The sequence below is a fragment of the Nerophis lumbriciformis genome, linkage group LG13 (genome assembly GCF_033978685.3).
Source record: "Nerophis lumbriciformis linkage group LG13, RoL_Nlum_v2.1, whole genome shotgun sequence".
In the NCBI taxonomy this organism is placed as follows: Eukaryota; Metazoa; Chordata; class Actinopteri; order Syngnathiformes; family Syngnathidae; genus Nerophis; species Nerophis lumbriciformis.
In genome coordinates this window covers 14,520,711-14,537,314 of record NC_084560.2, presented here as the reverse complement: position 1 = coordinate 14,537,314, position 16,604 = coordinate 14,520,711, and the positions used below count along the sequence as shown (strand labels likewise).

The following is a 16,604-nucleotide window of genomic DNA, read 5'->3' as shown; positions in this document are numbered from 1 at the left end:
ACTTCCTTGTGGTCTAGATAATATGTGCTTGATAGTACATGGTGTACATGTTACGTAAATTCTGCTCCACAGGCACATTGATGGTCGTTTGTTTTAGTCTGTCTGCAATATGTTAGATTCTCGTGGCGCTTCCAGATTGCAAATGCAACCACGTCCCACCCAACATTTTTGTTTTGAAAATATACACTGTTTGAATATATCTTGAAGTCGTCACCACTATTTTTCTTCCAGACACAGTCAAAAATAATCGTCATAAACAATAATATACCTACAGTACAGGCCAAAAGATTGGACACACCTTCTCCTCATTCAATGTGTTTTCTTTATTTTCATGACTATTTACATTGTAAATTGTCACATCAAAACTATGAATGAACACATGTGGAGTTATGTACTTAACAAAAAAAGGTGAAATAACTGAAAACATGTTTTATATTGTAGTTTCTTCAAAATAGCCACCCCTTGCTCTGATTACTGCTTTGCACACTCTTGGCATTCTCTCCACAAGCTTCAAGAGGTAGTCACCTTAAATGGTTTTCACTTCGGTGTCATAGTTTTGATGTGACAATCTGCAATGTAAATAGTCATAAAAATAAAGAAAACGCATTGAAATGAGAAGGTGTGTCCAAACGTTTGGCCTTTACTGTACCTTTACCCTGTCACAACATTAGGTACACCTGCACACCGATTGATTCAGACTTTGCATAAAAAATGCTGCTTTTAATACTTTATCCCAACCTTTTCTGAGCCAAGGAACATTTTTTTCATTTAAAAAATGCGGAGGCACACCACCAGCAGAAAACATAAAAAAATGAAACTCAGCAGCCGATATTGACAGTAAAAAGTCGTTCTCGCAATTGTTAGATATAAATTCAAACCATAACCAACCATGCATCAATATAGCTCTTGTCTCAAAGTAGGTGTACTGTCACCACCTGTCACATCACGCCCTGATTTATTTGGAGTTTTTCGGTGTTTTCCTGTGTGTCGTGTTTTAGTTCTTGTTTTGCGCTCCTATTTTGTTGTTGATTGTCATGTACAGATTACTTTGTGGACGCCGTCTGCTCCACCCGCTGTAAGTCTTTCCTGTCGTCCAGCATTATGTTTTTGTTTACTTAGCAGCCAGTTCAGTTTTAGCTTCGTTTAGTATAGCCATCCCCAAGCTTCAATGCCTTTTCTTAGCGACACTTGCCCTTTGTTTATTTTTGGTTTAAGCATTAGATACCTTTTTACCGGCACGCTGCCTCCCGCATATTGTGATTACGACAAACCATGTTCCTGACATCTACAAACCCCGTTTCCATATGAGTTGGGAAATTGTGTTCGATGTAAATATAAACGGAATACAATGATTTGCAAATCCTTTTCAACCCATATTCAATTGAATGCACTACAAAGACAAGATATTTGATGTTCAAACTCATAAACTTTATTTTTTTTTTGCAAATAATAATTAACTTAGAATTTCAAGGCTGCAACACGTGCCAAAGTAGTTGGGAAAGGGCATATTCACCACTGTGTTACATGGCCTTTCCTTTTAACAACACTCAGTAAACGTTTGGGAACTGAGGAGACACATTTTTTAAGCTTCTCAGGTGGAATTCTTTCCCATTCTTGCTTGATGTACAGCTTAGGTTGTTCAACAGTTCGGGGGTCTCCGTTGTGGTATTTTAGGCTTCATAATGCGCCACACATTTTCAATGGGAGACAGGTCTGAACTACAGGCAGGCCAGTCTAGTACCCGCACTCTTTTACGATGAAGCCACGTTGATGTAACACGTGGCTTGGCATTGTCTTGCTGAAATAAGCAGAGGTGTCCATGGTAACGTTGCTTGGATGGCAACATATGTTGCTCCAAAACCTGTATGTACCTTTCAGCATTAATGGCGCCTTCACAGATGTGTAAGTTACCCATGTCTTGGGCACTAATACACCCCCATACCATCATAGATGCTGGCTTTTACACTTTGCGCCCATAACAATCCGGATGGTTCTTTTCCTCTTTGGTCCGGAGGACACGACGTCCACAGTTTCCAAAAACAATTTGAAATGTGGACTCGTCAGACCACAGAACACTTTTCCACTTTGTATCAGTCCATCTTAGATGAGCTCAAGCCCAGCGAAGCCGTCTGCGTTTCTGGATGTTGTTGATAAACGGTTTTCGCCTTGCATAGGAGAGTTTTAACTTGCATTTACTGATGTAGCGACCAACTGTAGTTACGGACAGTGGGTTTCTGAAGTGTTCCTGAGCCCATGTGGTGATATCCTTTACACACTGATGTCGCTTGTTGATGCAGTACAGCCTGAGAGATCGAAGGTCACAGGCTTAGCTGCTTACGTGCAGTGATTTCTCCAGATTCTCTGAACCCTTTGATGATATTACAGACCGTAGATGGTGAAATCCCTAAATGCCTTGCAATAGCTGGTTGAGAAAGGTTTTTCTTAAACTGTTCAACAATTTGCTCACGCATTTGTTGACAAAGAGGTGACCCTCGCCCCATCTTTGTTTGTGAATGACTGGGCATTTCATGGAATCTACTTTTATACTCAATCATGGCACCCACCTGTTCCCAATTTGCTTGTTCACCTGTGGGATGTTCCAAATAAGTGTTTGATGAGCATTCCTCAACTTTATCAGTATTTATTGCCACCTTTCCCAACTTCTTTGTCACGTGTTGCTGGCAACAAATTCTAAAGTTAATGATTATTTGCAAAAAAAAAAAAATGTTTATCAGTTTGAACATCAAATATGTTGTCTTTGTAGCATATTCAACTGAATATTGGTTGAAAATGATTTGCAAATCATTGTATTCCGTTTATATTTACATCTACCACAATTTCCCAACTCATATGGAAACGGGGTTTGTACAAAGCAATTAGCTACCTGCTGCCACCTACTGATATGCCGAGCTCTAGACAGTACAGACACACAACAACGGCACATTTGTGGATTATAATTACTGGGTTGCAAAAAATATTTTTAACCCAAATTACATAATCTTCCACGGCACACCAGACAATTTCTCACGGTAGACTAGTGTGCCGCGGCACAGTGGTTGAAAAACACTGCTTTATCCTACCTAACCCCACAAACTAAGGCATCCAAAACTGTGTGCAAGCACTCGCCAAAATGCATGAACCTTATGATTTGACCTTGGCATTGTTTAACATGAGTATCCATCATTGTAACATTTATATAAAAAAAATAAAAAAAGATCATTAATCATAGGTTCCCCTTAAGATCGTGAGTGGAAAGATTATTTGGTGCAACAGTGTTTTACTGTCATCTTGTTCTCACCAAAATAATGTGAGCAACTCTGAAGCCGAAAGTTAAGGTAAATTATTGACCAAAAGTGAAAGTAAAAGGGCGACAGCGAGTTCATGAAGATAATTTGTGTACCAAAAATATAGTCAGTGCAGTCCTTCACCACCACTAGACATGCAAATGTGTTTATATTTCTATATTCAACCAGAGTTAACACATATTTAAAAAAATAAAAATCAAACATTTTTAATATCAACTTTTAACATTCACAGCAGTAGAATCTAGAGAATAATATGAAGGGTACCCTCTACACAACAGTAATGTACAGTACAGGCCAAAAGTTTGGACACCTTCTCATTTAATGTGTTTTCTTTATTTTCATGACTATTTACATTGTAGATTGTCACATCAAAACTATGAATGAACACATGTGGAGTTAATAACTGAAAACATGTTTATATTCTCGTTTCTTCAAAATAGCCACCCTTTGCTCTGATAACTTTTTTGCACACTCTTGGCATTCTCTCGATGAGCTTCAAGAGGTAGTCACCTGAAATGGTTTTCATTTCACAGGTGTGCTTGAAGCTCATCGAGAGAATGCCAAAAGTGTGCAAAGCAGTAATCAGGGTGGCTATTTTGAAGAAACTACAATATTTTTTCAGTTATTCCACCTTTTTTTGTTAAGTACATACCTCCACATGTGTTCATTCATACAAACCCTGTTTCCATATGAGTTGGGAAATTGTGTTAGATGTAAATATAAACGGAATACAATGATTGGCAAATCATTTTCAACCCATATTCAGTTGAATGCACTACAAAGACAAGGTATTTGATGTTCGAACTCATAAACTTTATTTTGTTTTGTAAATAATAATTAACTTAGAATTTCATGGCTGTAACACGTGCCAAAGTAGTTGGGAAAGGGCATGTTCACCACTGTGTTACATGGCCTTTCCTTTTAACAACACTCAGTAAACGTTTGGGAACTGAGGAGACACATTTTTTAAGATTCTCAGGTGGAATTATTTCCCATTCTTGCTTGATGTACAGCTTAAGTTGTTCAACAGTCCGGGGGTCTCCGTTGTGGTATTTTAGGCTTCATAATGCGCCACACATTTTCAATGGGAGACAGGTCTGGACTACAGGCAGGCCAATCTAGTACCCGCACTCTTTTACTATGAAGCCACGTTGATGTAACACGTGGCTTGACATTCTCTTGCTGAAATAAGCAGGGGCGTCCATGGTAACGTTGCTTGGATGGCAACATATGTTGCTCCAAAACCTGTATGTACCTTTCAGCATTAATGGCGCCTTCACAGATGTGTAAGTTACCCATGTCTTGGCACTAATCACCCCCATACCATCACAGATGCTGGCTTTTCAACGTTGCGCCTATAACAATCCGGATGGTTCTTTTCCTCTTTGGTCCGGAGGACACGACGTCCACAGTTTCCAAAAACAATTTGAAATGTGGACTCGTCAGACCACAGAACACTTTTCCACTTTGTATCAGTCCATCTTAGATGAGCTCAGGCCCAGCGAAGCCGACGGCGTTTCTGGGTGTTGTTGATAAACGGTTTTCGCCTTGCATAGAAGAGTTTTAACTTGCACTTACAGATGTAGCGACCAACTGTAGTTACTGACAGTGGGTTTCTGAAGTGTTCCTGAGCCCATGTGGTGATATCCTTTACACACTGATGTCGCTTGTTGATGCGGTACAGCCTGAGGGATCGAAGGTCACAGGCTTAGCTGCTTACGTGCAGTGATTTCTCCAGATTCTCTGAACCCTTTGATGATATTACGGACCGTAGATGGTGAAATCCCTAAATTCCTTGCAATAGCTGGTTGAGAAAGGTTTTTCTTAAACTGTTCAACAATTTGCTCACGCATTTGTTGACAAAGTGGTGACCCTCGCCCCATCCTTGTTTGTGAATGACTGAGCATTTCATGGAATCTACTTTAATACCCACTCATGGCACCCACCTGTTCCCAATTTGCCTGTTCACCTGTGGGATGTTCCAAATAAGTGTTTGATGAGCATTCCTCAACTTTATCAGTATTTATTGCCACCTTTCCCAACTTCTTGGTCACGTGTTGCTGGCATCAAATTCTAAAGTTAATGATTATTTGCAAAAAAAAAAAATGTTTATCAGTTTGAACATCAAATATGTTGTCTTTGTAGCATATTCAACTGAATATGGGTTGAAAATGATTTGCAAATCATTGTATTCCGTTTATATTTACATCTAACACAATTTCCCAACTCATATGGAAACGGGGTTTGTAGTTTTGATGTGACACTCCACAATGTAAATAGCCATGAAAATAAAGAAAACACATTAAATGAGGAGAAGGTGTGTCCAAACTTTTGTTCTGTACTGTAAGTAGGAAGACGATCTCACCCAGTAAGACTTCTGCGCCTCCTTCGGCACCGACGGGAGTGTCGCTGGCAGCACTTTGGGCTTTTTCCTCCATAGACACCAGACCAGAATTCTTCAATGCTGACAAATATTTGTCATAGTTGTTTTTAGCAAACAAATTCTCCTCTTGGCCTGCAGTAATATAATAAATCAGAACCATAGTTTTGAACGATTATTGATTATTACATTGTAAAGACTCAAATGAACAACGTTACCCATGCTCAGCTCCTTGAACGCTTGCTGATTGGTCAAGATCTTTGTCAATACAGTCCGCATTGCTCCGCCCATTTTAGTGAGCTCCTCCAGGAAGGAGATTTGAGGCTCCAGCTGCTGTAGTACTTTTTGTAGATCTCGCTCAGCTGAGCTATCTGGTGCAGCGAGATAACAAATTCAAGTCATGATTCTTAGCACAACACCTGATGTAAACAGAGCAATAACAGCCGGTATGCAGCTTGTGCAACACATCTATTTCTACATTTAACATGTAATAAGATATGATGTTGCTTAGCTTAGGTCATTGGTTAACTTCCTTTATGTCAAGTCGGTGGAATGACAAAACTTCTTTTCACCTGGTTCTGTGTATCCATCCCTCAGATACTGTATGACACTGAGAATAAAGCGAGGAAGAACCAACTCCGACATCAAGAGAAGATCTTGGGGTATTGACGGGATGTTCTCTCCTGTTCTCAACCGATGTCGTCTGCAAAACCTGTTCATAAGATGGGGTTTGAAGAATATAGACCACAACATAGAACACTGCAGCCTGAAGCGTTGTTTTTTTTTTTTGTGGCTGCACTTTGCAGTGGCTTAAAACTGCACAGGGGGAAATATTACAAACACCTCATTCTTTATTACTGTTCAGACAATAAACACCGCAGAGGAGCCATAAAATTCATTTTGGAAGATTACATAACAGTCGTGTGCTTTGATTTAACGTGGTGTACTTGGTGCATATTTACTTTGCCTTCAGTTATGTTGGGACATGTCAAGCACTCAAACCAATTTAGATTCTTACTATTAGTTGTTATTGTGCTCGATGGAGCTTAATGAGAGAAAACAGAGCAGGTGCATTGCATCAGTTTTTACGAGAGAACATGCATGAATACACTAGAACTATAGTGAGCGCATCTGACGTTTACACAATGTGGTAGAAGTAGCGGATAAGCAACCACCACATTTGAATAATTAACAGTAGCATTTAACAGTTGAAGCTGACCGTCCGATTATTAGGGACCGAGTCCCTTTGGGACAGAGGACCCTATTGTATTTCTAGCGTTTTATTATTATATCGCCGCCTCTTTGAGCTGTAATTTGACCCTCTTAACATGCTTCAAAACTCACCAAATTGGACACACACATCAGGACTGGCGAAAATTGCGATCTAATCAAAAAACCAAACTCCAAAACTCAAAATTGCGCTCTAACGCCCCCTAGGAAGAAAACACAGACAAAACTGCCTGTAACTCCCAGTAGGAATGTCTTAGAGACATGAAACAAAAACCTCTATGTAGGTCTCACTTAGACCTACAGTATATTTCATACACTGACAACCCCCAGCAAAAATCAACAGGAAGTTTGCAATTCCCCCTTCAAAACAAAAGTTGTGTAAATCAGTCACCTTTTTTCAAACATTATCTCCTCTGAGCGCGTTTGTCGTGACGGTTTCAAATTAGCACAGGAGAGAAATTGAACCCTTCTGATTAAAAGTTGATGAAAGAGTTTTAATTACTGCTCCGGTTTGGATTTTATGAGCCCTCAAAGTCGGTCCCGTCCATCGCTGCTTGCAGCTTTAATTGTTGTTGTTACCTTATGGCTAACGTTCAGCATAGCTGCTAAGTCAGTGCTAACCATCTCATCATAAATGACAAGAGAGGCAATCCTAAACTGTTGTTTGAAGATAAATATTTTCGGATTATATTTTGGACATATTGACAAAAAAAATACACCCTTGGTTACGAGGTTTGTATAGCTTCCCCTTCCAAACTGGACATGTCACAGGATAGCATAGTTAGCATAGCTAGGTGCTAACTTACCCGGTCTCTCGCATGACATTACTGTCTCTGGGCTAGCATAGTTAGCATAGCTAGGTGCTAACTTACCCGGTTTTTCGCATGACATTACTGTCTCCGGGCTAGCATAGTTAACATAGCTAGTTGCTAACTTACCCGGTCTCTCGCATGACATTACTGTCTCTGGGCTAGCATAGTTAGCATAGCTAGTTGCTAACTTACCCGGTCTCTCGCATGACATTACTGTCTCCGGGCTAGCATAGTTAGCATAGGCAGGTGCTAACTTACCCGGTCTCTCGCATGACATTACTGTCTCCGGGCTAGCATAGTTAGCATAGCTAGTTGCTAACTTACCCGGTCTCTTGCATGACATTACTGTCTCCGGGCTAGCATAGTTAGCATGGCTAGGTGCTAACTTACCCGGTCTCTCGCATGACATTACTGTCTCCGGGGTAGCATAGTTAGCATAGCTAGGTGCTAACTTACCCGGTCTCTCGCATGACATTACTGTCTCCGGGCTAGCATGGCTAGGTGCTAACTTACCCGGTCTCTCGCATGACATTACTGTCTCCGGGCTAGCATAGTTAGCATAGCTCGGTGCTAACTTACCCGGTCTCTCGCATGACATTACTGTCTCCGGGCTAGCATAGTTAGCATGGCTAGGTGCTAACTTACCCGGTCTCTTGCATGACATTACTGTCTCCGGGCTAGCATGGCTAGCTGCTAACTTACCCGGTCTCTCGCATGAGATTACTGTCTCCGGGCTAGCATAGTTAGCATAGGTAGGTGCTAACTTACCCGGTCTCTCGCATGACATTACTGTCTCCGGGCTAGCATAGTTAGCATAGCTAGTAGCTAGTTGCTAACTTACCCGGTCTCTCGCATGACATTACAGTCTCCGGGCTAGCATAGTTAGCATAGCTAGGTGCTAACTTACCCGGTCTCTCGCATGACATTACTGTCTCCGGGCTAGCATAGTTAGCATAGCTAGTTGCTAACTTACCCGGTCTCTCGCATGACATTACTGTCCCCGGGCTAGCATAGTTAGCATAGGCAGGTGCTAACTTACCCGGTCTCTCGCATGACATTACTGTCTCCGGGCTAACATAGTTAGCATAGCTAGGTGCTAACTTACCCGGTCTCTCGCATGACATTACTGTCTCCGGGCTAGCATAGTTAGCATAGCTAGTTGCTAACTTACCCGGTCTCTTGCATGACATTACTGTCTCCGGGCTAGCATAGTTAGCATGGCTAGGTGCTAACTTACCCGGTCTCTCGCATGACATTACTGTCTCCGGGCTAGCATAGTTAGCATAGCTAGGTGCTAACTTACCCGGTCTCTCGCATGACATTACTGTCTCCGGGCTAGCATGGCTAGGTGCTAACTTACCCGGTCTCTCGCATGAGATTACTGTCTCCGGGCTAGCATGGCTAGGTGCTAATTTACCCGGTCTCTCGCATGAGATTACTGTCTCCGGGCTAGCATAGTTAGCATAGGTAGGTGCTAACTTACCCGGTCTCTCGCATGACATTACTGTCTCCGGGCTAGCATAGTTAGCATAGCTAGTAGCTAGTTGCTAACTTACCCGGTCTCTCGCATGACATTACTGTCTCCGGGCTAGCATAGTTAGCATAGCTAGGTGCTAACTTACCCGGTCTCTCGCATGACATTACTGTCTCCGGGCTAGCATAGTTAGCATAGCTAGTTGCTAACTTACCCAGTCTCTCGCATGACATTACTGTCTCCGGGCTAGCATAGTTAGCATAGCTAGGTGCTAACTTACCCGGTCTCTCGCATGACATTACTGTCTCCACAGTCACAGGCCCCGCCAGCCTGGCTCCGAAACATGTTGAAGTCGTGGCCCGTGTGGTCTCCGTTATTGAAGCACTCTGCGCACAGTGACATGCAGGGGGAGATGCCACAGGTCCGGCATCGATACGCCACAAAGTTGGCCGTCCACACCAAGCCGCAGAGGGTGGCGTTGTCGTAAGAGCGGACCGTCTTGCAGAACTCCTCGAAACATTCTCCCCCGGTGATTAGACATTTACACCAGTCAAGCGCCTCGGTGTCCGTCGCCGGCTTTTCTGGATTTAGCTCGCCATCCAACAGTTCCTGAAGCTGGCGCAGCCCAGAGGTGTTGTCAGTCCGGTTTAAATCTGCCTTGAGCTGGGCGGCCACCGTTTTCTTGTCCCGGCGTAGCAGCGACGCCGCCATCGTTCGCTGGTTTGTTCACAGATGTATTTTTGTTGTCTTGTGCACATGTTCTCGCACTTTCTCGCGATACCTTCCGTTGTTAGCGATCAATGAAATACAAGCGTCGTACAAAGTGTTAGCGCCCAACTTCAAATAACAACATAGTCATACGTCAAATGAATATTGCTTATATTATTATACCATTAAGGACTTCACTTGATCAAGTGTAATTCTGGTCGCCTATACGTACGAGTTGTGTTTGTTTTCTTGCTTCTAGGCAACAGACAGCCTTTTTTGGGGCCATCCTATAAACACCAGACTTCTAAAATACATTATTTATAAAACAGGGGCAATATTTTATACATAAAACAATAGTCTATGTCAGGCCCAGGCAATTATTTTGACTCAGGGGCCAAATTTAGAGAAAAAAAAATGTGTCTGGGGGCCGGTATATCTATTTTTAGGAACACTAATACAAAACCTCACAATAATGTCTGATTGAATGCTAAAAACAATATGACAGCCTTAAAAAATTAAATGGAATTTTACACTTTTCTATGAACAATAAAACACTGAATATTGACAATATATGAACGTCACACCCCCTCTCTATCGACATATTTTTACAATTTAGCAAAACGCAACAAAAAAGCAACAAACAGCGAAATATGAACTCGGGGGGCCAAATTTAGAGAAAAAAAAATTTGTCTGGGGGCCGGTATATCTATTTTTAGGAACACTAATACAAAACCTCACAATAATGTCTGATTGAATGCTAAAAACAATATGACAGCCTTAAAAAATTTAATGGAATTTTACACTTTTCTATGAACGATAAAACACTGAATATTGACAATATATGAACGTCACACCCCCTCTCTATCGACATATATTACAATCAAGCGAAACGCAACAAACAGCAAAATATGAACTCGGGGGCCAAATTTAGAGAAAAAAAATGTGTCTGGGGGCCGGTATGTCTATTTTTAGGAACACTAATACAAAACCTCACAATAATGTCTGATTGAATGCTAAAAACAATATGACAGCCTTAAAAAATTAAATGGCATTTTACACTTTTCTATGAACGATAAAACACTGAATATTGACAACATATGAACGTCACACCCCCTCTCTATCGACATATTTTACAATCAAGCGAAACGCAACAAAAATGCAACAAACCGCAAAATATGAACTCGGGGGCCAAATTTAGAGGGGAAAAAATGTGTCTGGGAGCCGGTATATCTATTTTTAGGAACACTAATACAAAACCTCACAATAATGTCTGACTGAATGCTAAAAACGTTATGACAGTCTTAAAAAATTAAATGGAATTTTACACTTTTCTATGAACGATAAAACACTGAATATTGACAATATATGAACGTCACACCCCCTCTCTATCGACATATTTTACAATCAAGTGAAACGCAACAAAAATGCAACAAACAGCAGAATATGAACTCGGGGGGCCAAATTTAGAGAAAAAAAAATGTGTATGGGGGCCGGTATATATATTTTTAGGAACACTAATACAAAACCTCACAATAATGTCTGATTGAATGCTAAAAACATTATGACAGCCTTAAAAAATTAAATGGAACTTTACACTTTTCTATGACCGATAAAACACTGAATATTGACAATATATGAACGTCACACCCGCTCTCTATCGACATATTTTACAATCAAGCGAAACGCAACAAAAATGCAACAAACAGCAAAATATGAACTCGGGGCCAAATTTAGAGAGAAAAAAATGTGTCTGGGGGCCGGTATATCTATTTTTAGGAACACTAATACAAAACCTCACAATAATGTCTGATTGAATGCTAAAAACGTTATGACAGTCTTAAAAAATTAAATGTAATTTTACACTTTTCTATGAACGATAAAACACTGAATATTGGCAACATATGAACGTCACACCCTCTCTCTATCGACATATTTTACAATCAAGCGAAACGCAACAAAAATGCAACAAACAGCAAAATATGAACTCGGGGGGCCAAATTTAGAGAAAAAAAAATGTGTATGGGGGCCGGTATATATATTTTTAGGAACACTAATACAAAACCTCACAATAATGTCTGATTGAATGCTAAAAATGTTATGACAGCCTTAAAAAATTAAATGGAATTTTACACTTTTCTATGAACGATAAAACACTGAATATTGACAACATATGAACGTCACACCCCCTCTCTATCGACATATTTTACAATCAAGCAAAACGCAACAGAAATGCAACAAACAGCGAAATATGAACTCGGGGGCCAAATTTAGAGAAAAAAAATGTGTCTGGGGGCCGGTATATCTATTTTTAGGAACACTAATACAAAACCTCACAATAATGTCTGATTGAATGCTAAAAACGTTATGACAGTCTTAAAAAATTTAATGGAATTTTACACTTTTCTATGAACGATAAAACACTGAATATTGACAATATATGAACGTCACACCCCCCTCTCTATCGACATATTTTACAATCAAGCGAAACGCAACAAAAATGCAACAAACAGCAAAATATGAACTCGGGGGGCCAAATTTAGAGAAAAAAAAATGTGTATGGGGGCCGGTATATATATTTTTAGGAACACTAATGCAAAACCTCATAATAATGTCTGATTGAATGCTAAAAACGTTATGACAGCCTTAAAAAATTAAATGAAACTTTACACTTTTCTATGACCGATAAAACACTGAATATTGACAATATATGAACGTCACACCCGCTCTCTATCGACATATTTTACAATCAAGCGAAACGCAATAAAAATGCAACAAACAGCAAAATATGAACTCGGGGGCCAAATTTAGAGGGAAAAAAATGTGTCTGGGGGCCGGTATATCTATTTTTAGGAACACTAATACAAAACCTCACAATAATGTCTGATTGAATGCTAAAAACGTTATGACAGTCTTAAAAAATTAAATGTAATTTTACACTTTTCTATGAACGATAAAACACTGAATATTGACAATATATGAACGTCACACCCCCCTCTCTATCGACATATTTTACAATCAAGCAAAACGCAACAGAAATGCAACAAACAGCGAAATATGAACTCGGGGGCCAAATTTAGAGAAAAAAAATGTGTCTGGGGGCCGGTATATCTATTTTTAGGAACACTAATACAAAACCTCACAATAATGTCTGATTGAATGCTAAAAACGTTATGACAGTCTTAAAAAATTAAATGGAATTTTACACTTTTCTATGAACGATAAAACACTGAATATTGACAATATATGAACGTCACACTCCCCTCTCTATCGACATATTTTACAATCAAGCGAAACGCAACAAAAATGCAACAAACAGCAAAATATGAACTCGGGGGGCCAAATTTAGAGAAAAAAAAATGTGTATGGGGGCCGGTATATATATTTTTAGGAACACTAATGCAAAACCTCATAATAATGTCTGATTGAATGCTAAAAACGTTATGACAGCCTTAAAAAATTAAATGGAACTTTACACTTTTCTATGACCGATAAAACACTGAATATTGACAATATATGAACGTCACACCCGCTCTCTATCGACATATTTTACAATCAAGCGAAACGCAATAAAAATGCAACAAACAGCAAAATATGAACTCGGGGGCCAAATTTAGAGGGAAAAAAATGTGTCTGGGGGCCGGTATATCTATTTTTAGGAACACTAATACAAAACCTCACAATAATGTCTGATTGAATGCTAAAAACGTTATGACAGTCTTAAAAAATTAAATGTAATTTTACACTTTTCTATGAACGATAAAACACTGAATATTGACAACATATGAACGTCACACCCCCTCTCTATCGACATATTTTTACAATCAAGCGAAACGCAACAAAAATGCAACAACCAGCGAAATATGAACTCGGGGGCCAAATTTAAAGAAAAAAAATGTGTCTGGGGGCTGGTATATCTATTTTTAGAAACACGTATACAAAACCTCACAATAATGTCTGATTGAATGCTAAAAACATTATGACAGTCTTAAAAAATTAAATGGAATTTTACACTTTTCTATGAACGATAAAACACTGAATATTGACAACATATGAACGTCTATCGACATATTTTACAATCAAGCGAAACGCAACAAAAATGCAACAAACAGCAAAATATGAACTCGGGGGGCCAAATTTAGAGGAAAAAAAAAGTGTCTGGGGGCCGGTATATCTATTTTTAGGAACATTAATACAAAACCTCACAATAATGTCTGATTGAATGCTAAAAACGTTATGACAGTCTTAAAAAATTAAATGGAATTTCACACTCTTCTATGAACGATAAAACACTGGATGTTGACAACATATGAACGTCACACCCCCTCTTTATCGACATATTTTACAATCAAGCAAAACGCAACAAAAATGCAACAAACAGCGAAATATGAACTCGGGGGGCCAAATTTAGAGAAAAAAAAAAATGTGTCTGTGGGCCGGTATATCTATTTTTAGGAACACTAATACAAAACCTCACAATAATGTCTGATTGAATGCTAAAAACGTTATGACAGCCTTAAAAAATTAAATGGAATTTTACACTTTTCTATGAACGATAAAACACTGAATATTGACAACATATGAATGTCACACCCCCTCTCTATCGACATATTTTTACAATCAAGCGAAACGCAACAAAAATGCAACAACCAGCGAAATATGAACTCGGGGGCCAAATTTAGAGAAAAAAAAATGTGTCTGGGGGCTGGTATATCTATTTTTAGGAACACTAATACAAAACCTCACAATAATGTCTGATTGAATGCTAAAAACGTTATGACAGTCTTAAAAAATTCAATGGAATTTTACACTTTTCTATGAACGATAAAACACTGAATATTGACAACATATGAACGTCACACCCCCTCTCTATCGACATATTTTACAATCAAGCGAAACGCAACAAAAATGCAACAAACAGCGAAATATGAACTCGGGGGGCCACATTTAGAGAAAAAAAATGTGTCTGGGGGCCGGTATATCTATTTTTAGGAACACTAATACAAAACCTCACAATAATGTCTGATTGAATGCTAAAAACGTTATGACAGTCTTAAAATATTAAATGGAATTTTACACCTTTCTATGAACGATAAAACACTGAATATTGACAACATATGAACGTCACACCCCCTCTCTATCGACATATTTTACAACCAAGCGAAACGCAACAAAAATGCAACAAACAGCAAAATATGAACTCGGGGACCAAATTTAGAGAAAAAAAATGTGTCTGGGGGCCGGCATATCTATTTTTAGGAACACTAATACAAAACCTCACAATAATGTCTGATTGAATGCTAAAAACCTTATGACAGCCTTAAAATATTAAATGGAATTTTACATTTTTCTATGAACGATAAAACACTGAATATTGACAACATATGAACGTCACACCCCCTCTCTATCGACATATTTTACAATCAAGCGAAACGCAACAAAAATGCAACAAACAGCGAAACATGAACTCGGGGGCCAAATTTAGAGAAAAAAAATGTGTCTGGGGGCCGGTATGTCTATTTTTAGGAACACTAATACAAAACTTCACAATAATGTCTGATTGAATGCTAAAAACGTTATGACAGCCTTAAAAAATTAAATGGAATTTTATACTTTTCTATGAACGATAAAACACTGAATATTGACAATATATGAACGTCACACCCCCTCTCTATCGACATATTTTACAATCAAGCGAAACGCAACAAAAATGCAACAAACAGCGAAATATGAACTCTGGGACCAAATTTAGAGCAAACAATGTGTCTGGGGGCCGGTATATCTATTTTTAGGAACACTAATACAAAACCTCACAATAATGTCTGATTGAATGCTAAAAACAATATGACAGCCTTAAAAAATTAAATGGAATTTTACACTTTTCTATGAACGATAAAACACTGAATATTGACAATATATGAACGTCACACCCGCTCTCTATCGACATATTTTACAATCAAGCGAAACGCAACAAAAATGCAACAACCAGCAAAATATATACTTGGGGGCCAAATTTAGAGAAAAAAAATGTGTCTGGGGGCCGGTATATCTATTTTTAGGAACACTAATAAAAAACCTCACAATAATGTCTGACTGAATGCTAAAAACGTTATGACAGTCTTAAAAAATTAAATGGAATTTTACACTTTTCTATGAACGATAAAACACTGAATATTGACAATATATGAACGTCACACCCGCTCTCTATCGACATATTTTACAATCAAGCGAAACGCAACAAACAGCGAAATATGAACTCGGGGGGCCAAATTTAGAGAAAAAAATGTGTCTGGGGGCCGGTATATCTATTTTTAGGAACACTAATACAAAACCTCACAATAATGTCTGATTGAATGCTATGACAGCCTTAAAAAATTAAATGGAATTTTACACTTTTCTATGAACGATAAAACACTGAATATTGACAATATATGAACGTCACACCCCCTCTCTATCGACATATTTTACAATCAAGCGAAACGCAACAAAAATGCAACAAACAGCGAAATATGAACGCGAAGGGTAAAAAGAACCCCACCTACAATCTGATATACGGTATGTGATATATCACTAAGCTTTAGAACTTTGTTGTAAAAATCTCCTTCCGCGTCTGTCCCTGACATCCACATTTTAGGCTGGCCGCTCTGGAAACACTCTGTGGAAACGCTCCCCACCCACACTGCTTGGTGCCTCGTCTG

At 39.1% G+C, this 16,604-nt stretch overlaps 1 protein-coding gene across 2 annotated transcripts in view; it reads right to left on the bottom strand.

Moving 5' to 3' along the window:
* The window catches only part of ubr3 (ubiquitin protein ligase E3 component n-recognin 3), a 71,204-nt gene extending 61,244 nt beyond the window's left edge, over positions 1-9,960 (bottom strand). The window contains exons 1-4 of one of the 2 annotated variants that reach the window (XM_061971647.1): positions 9,482-9,960; positions 6,258-6,397; positions 5,904-6,056; positions 5,671-5,820 (exon numbers count right to left, since the gene is read on the bottom strand). In XM_061971647.1, the coding sequence (XP_061827631.1) occupies positions 5,671-5,820; positions 5,904-6,056; positions 6,258-6,397; positions 9,482-9,912 (874 nt within the window). In that variant the 5' untranslated portion in view covers positions 9,913-9,960. Of the gene's footprint in view, positions 1-5,670; positions 5,821-5,903; positions 6,057-6,257; positions 6,398-7,721; positions 7,744-9,481 lie in introns of those variants that run through there. The other variant, XM_061971648.1, reaches the window with a different exon arrangement.
* Positions 9,961-16,604: the final 6,644 nt, after the last annotated feature.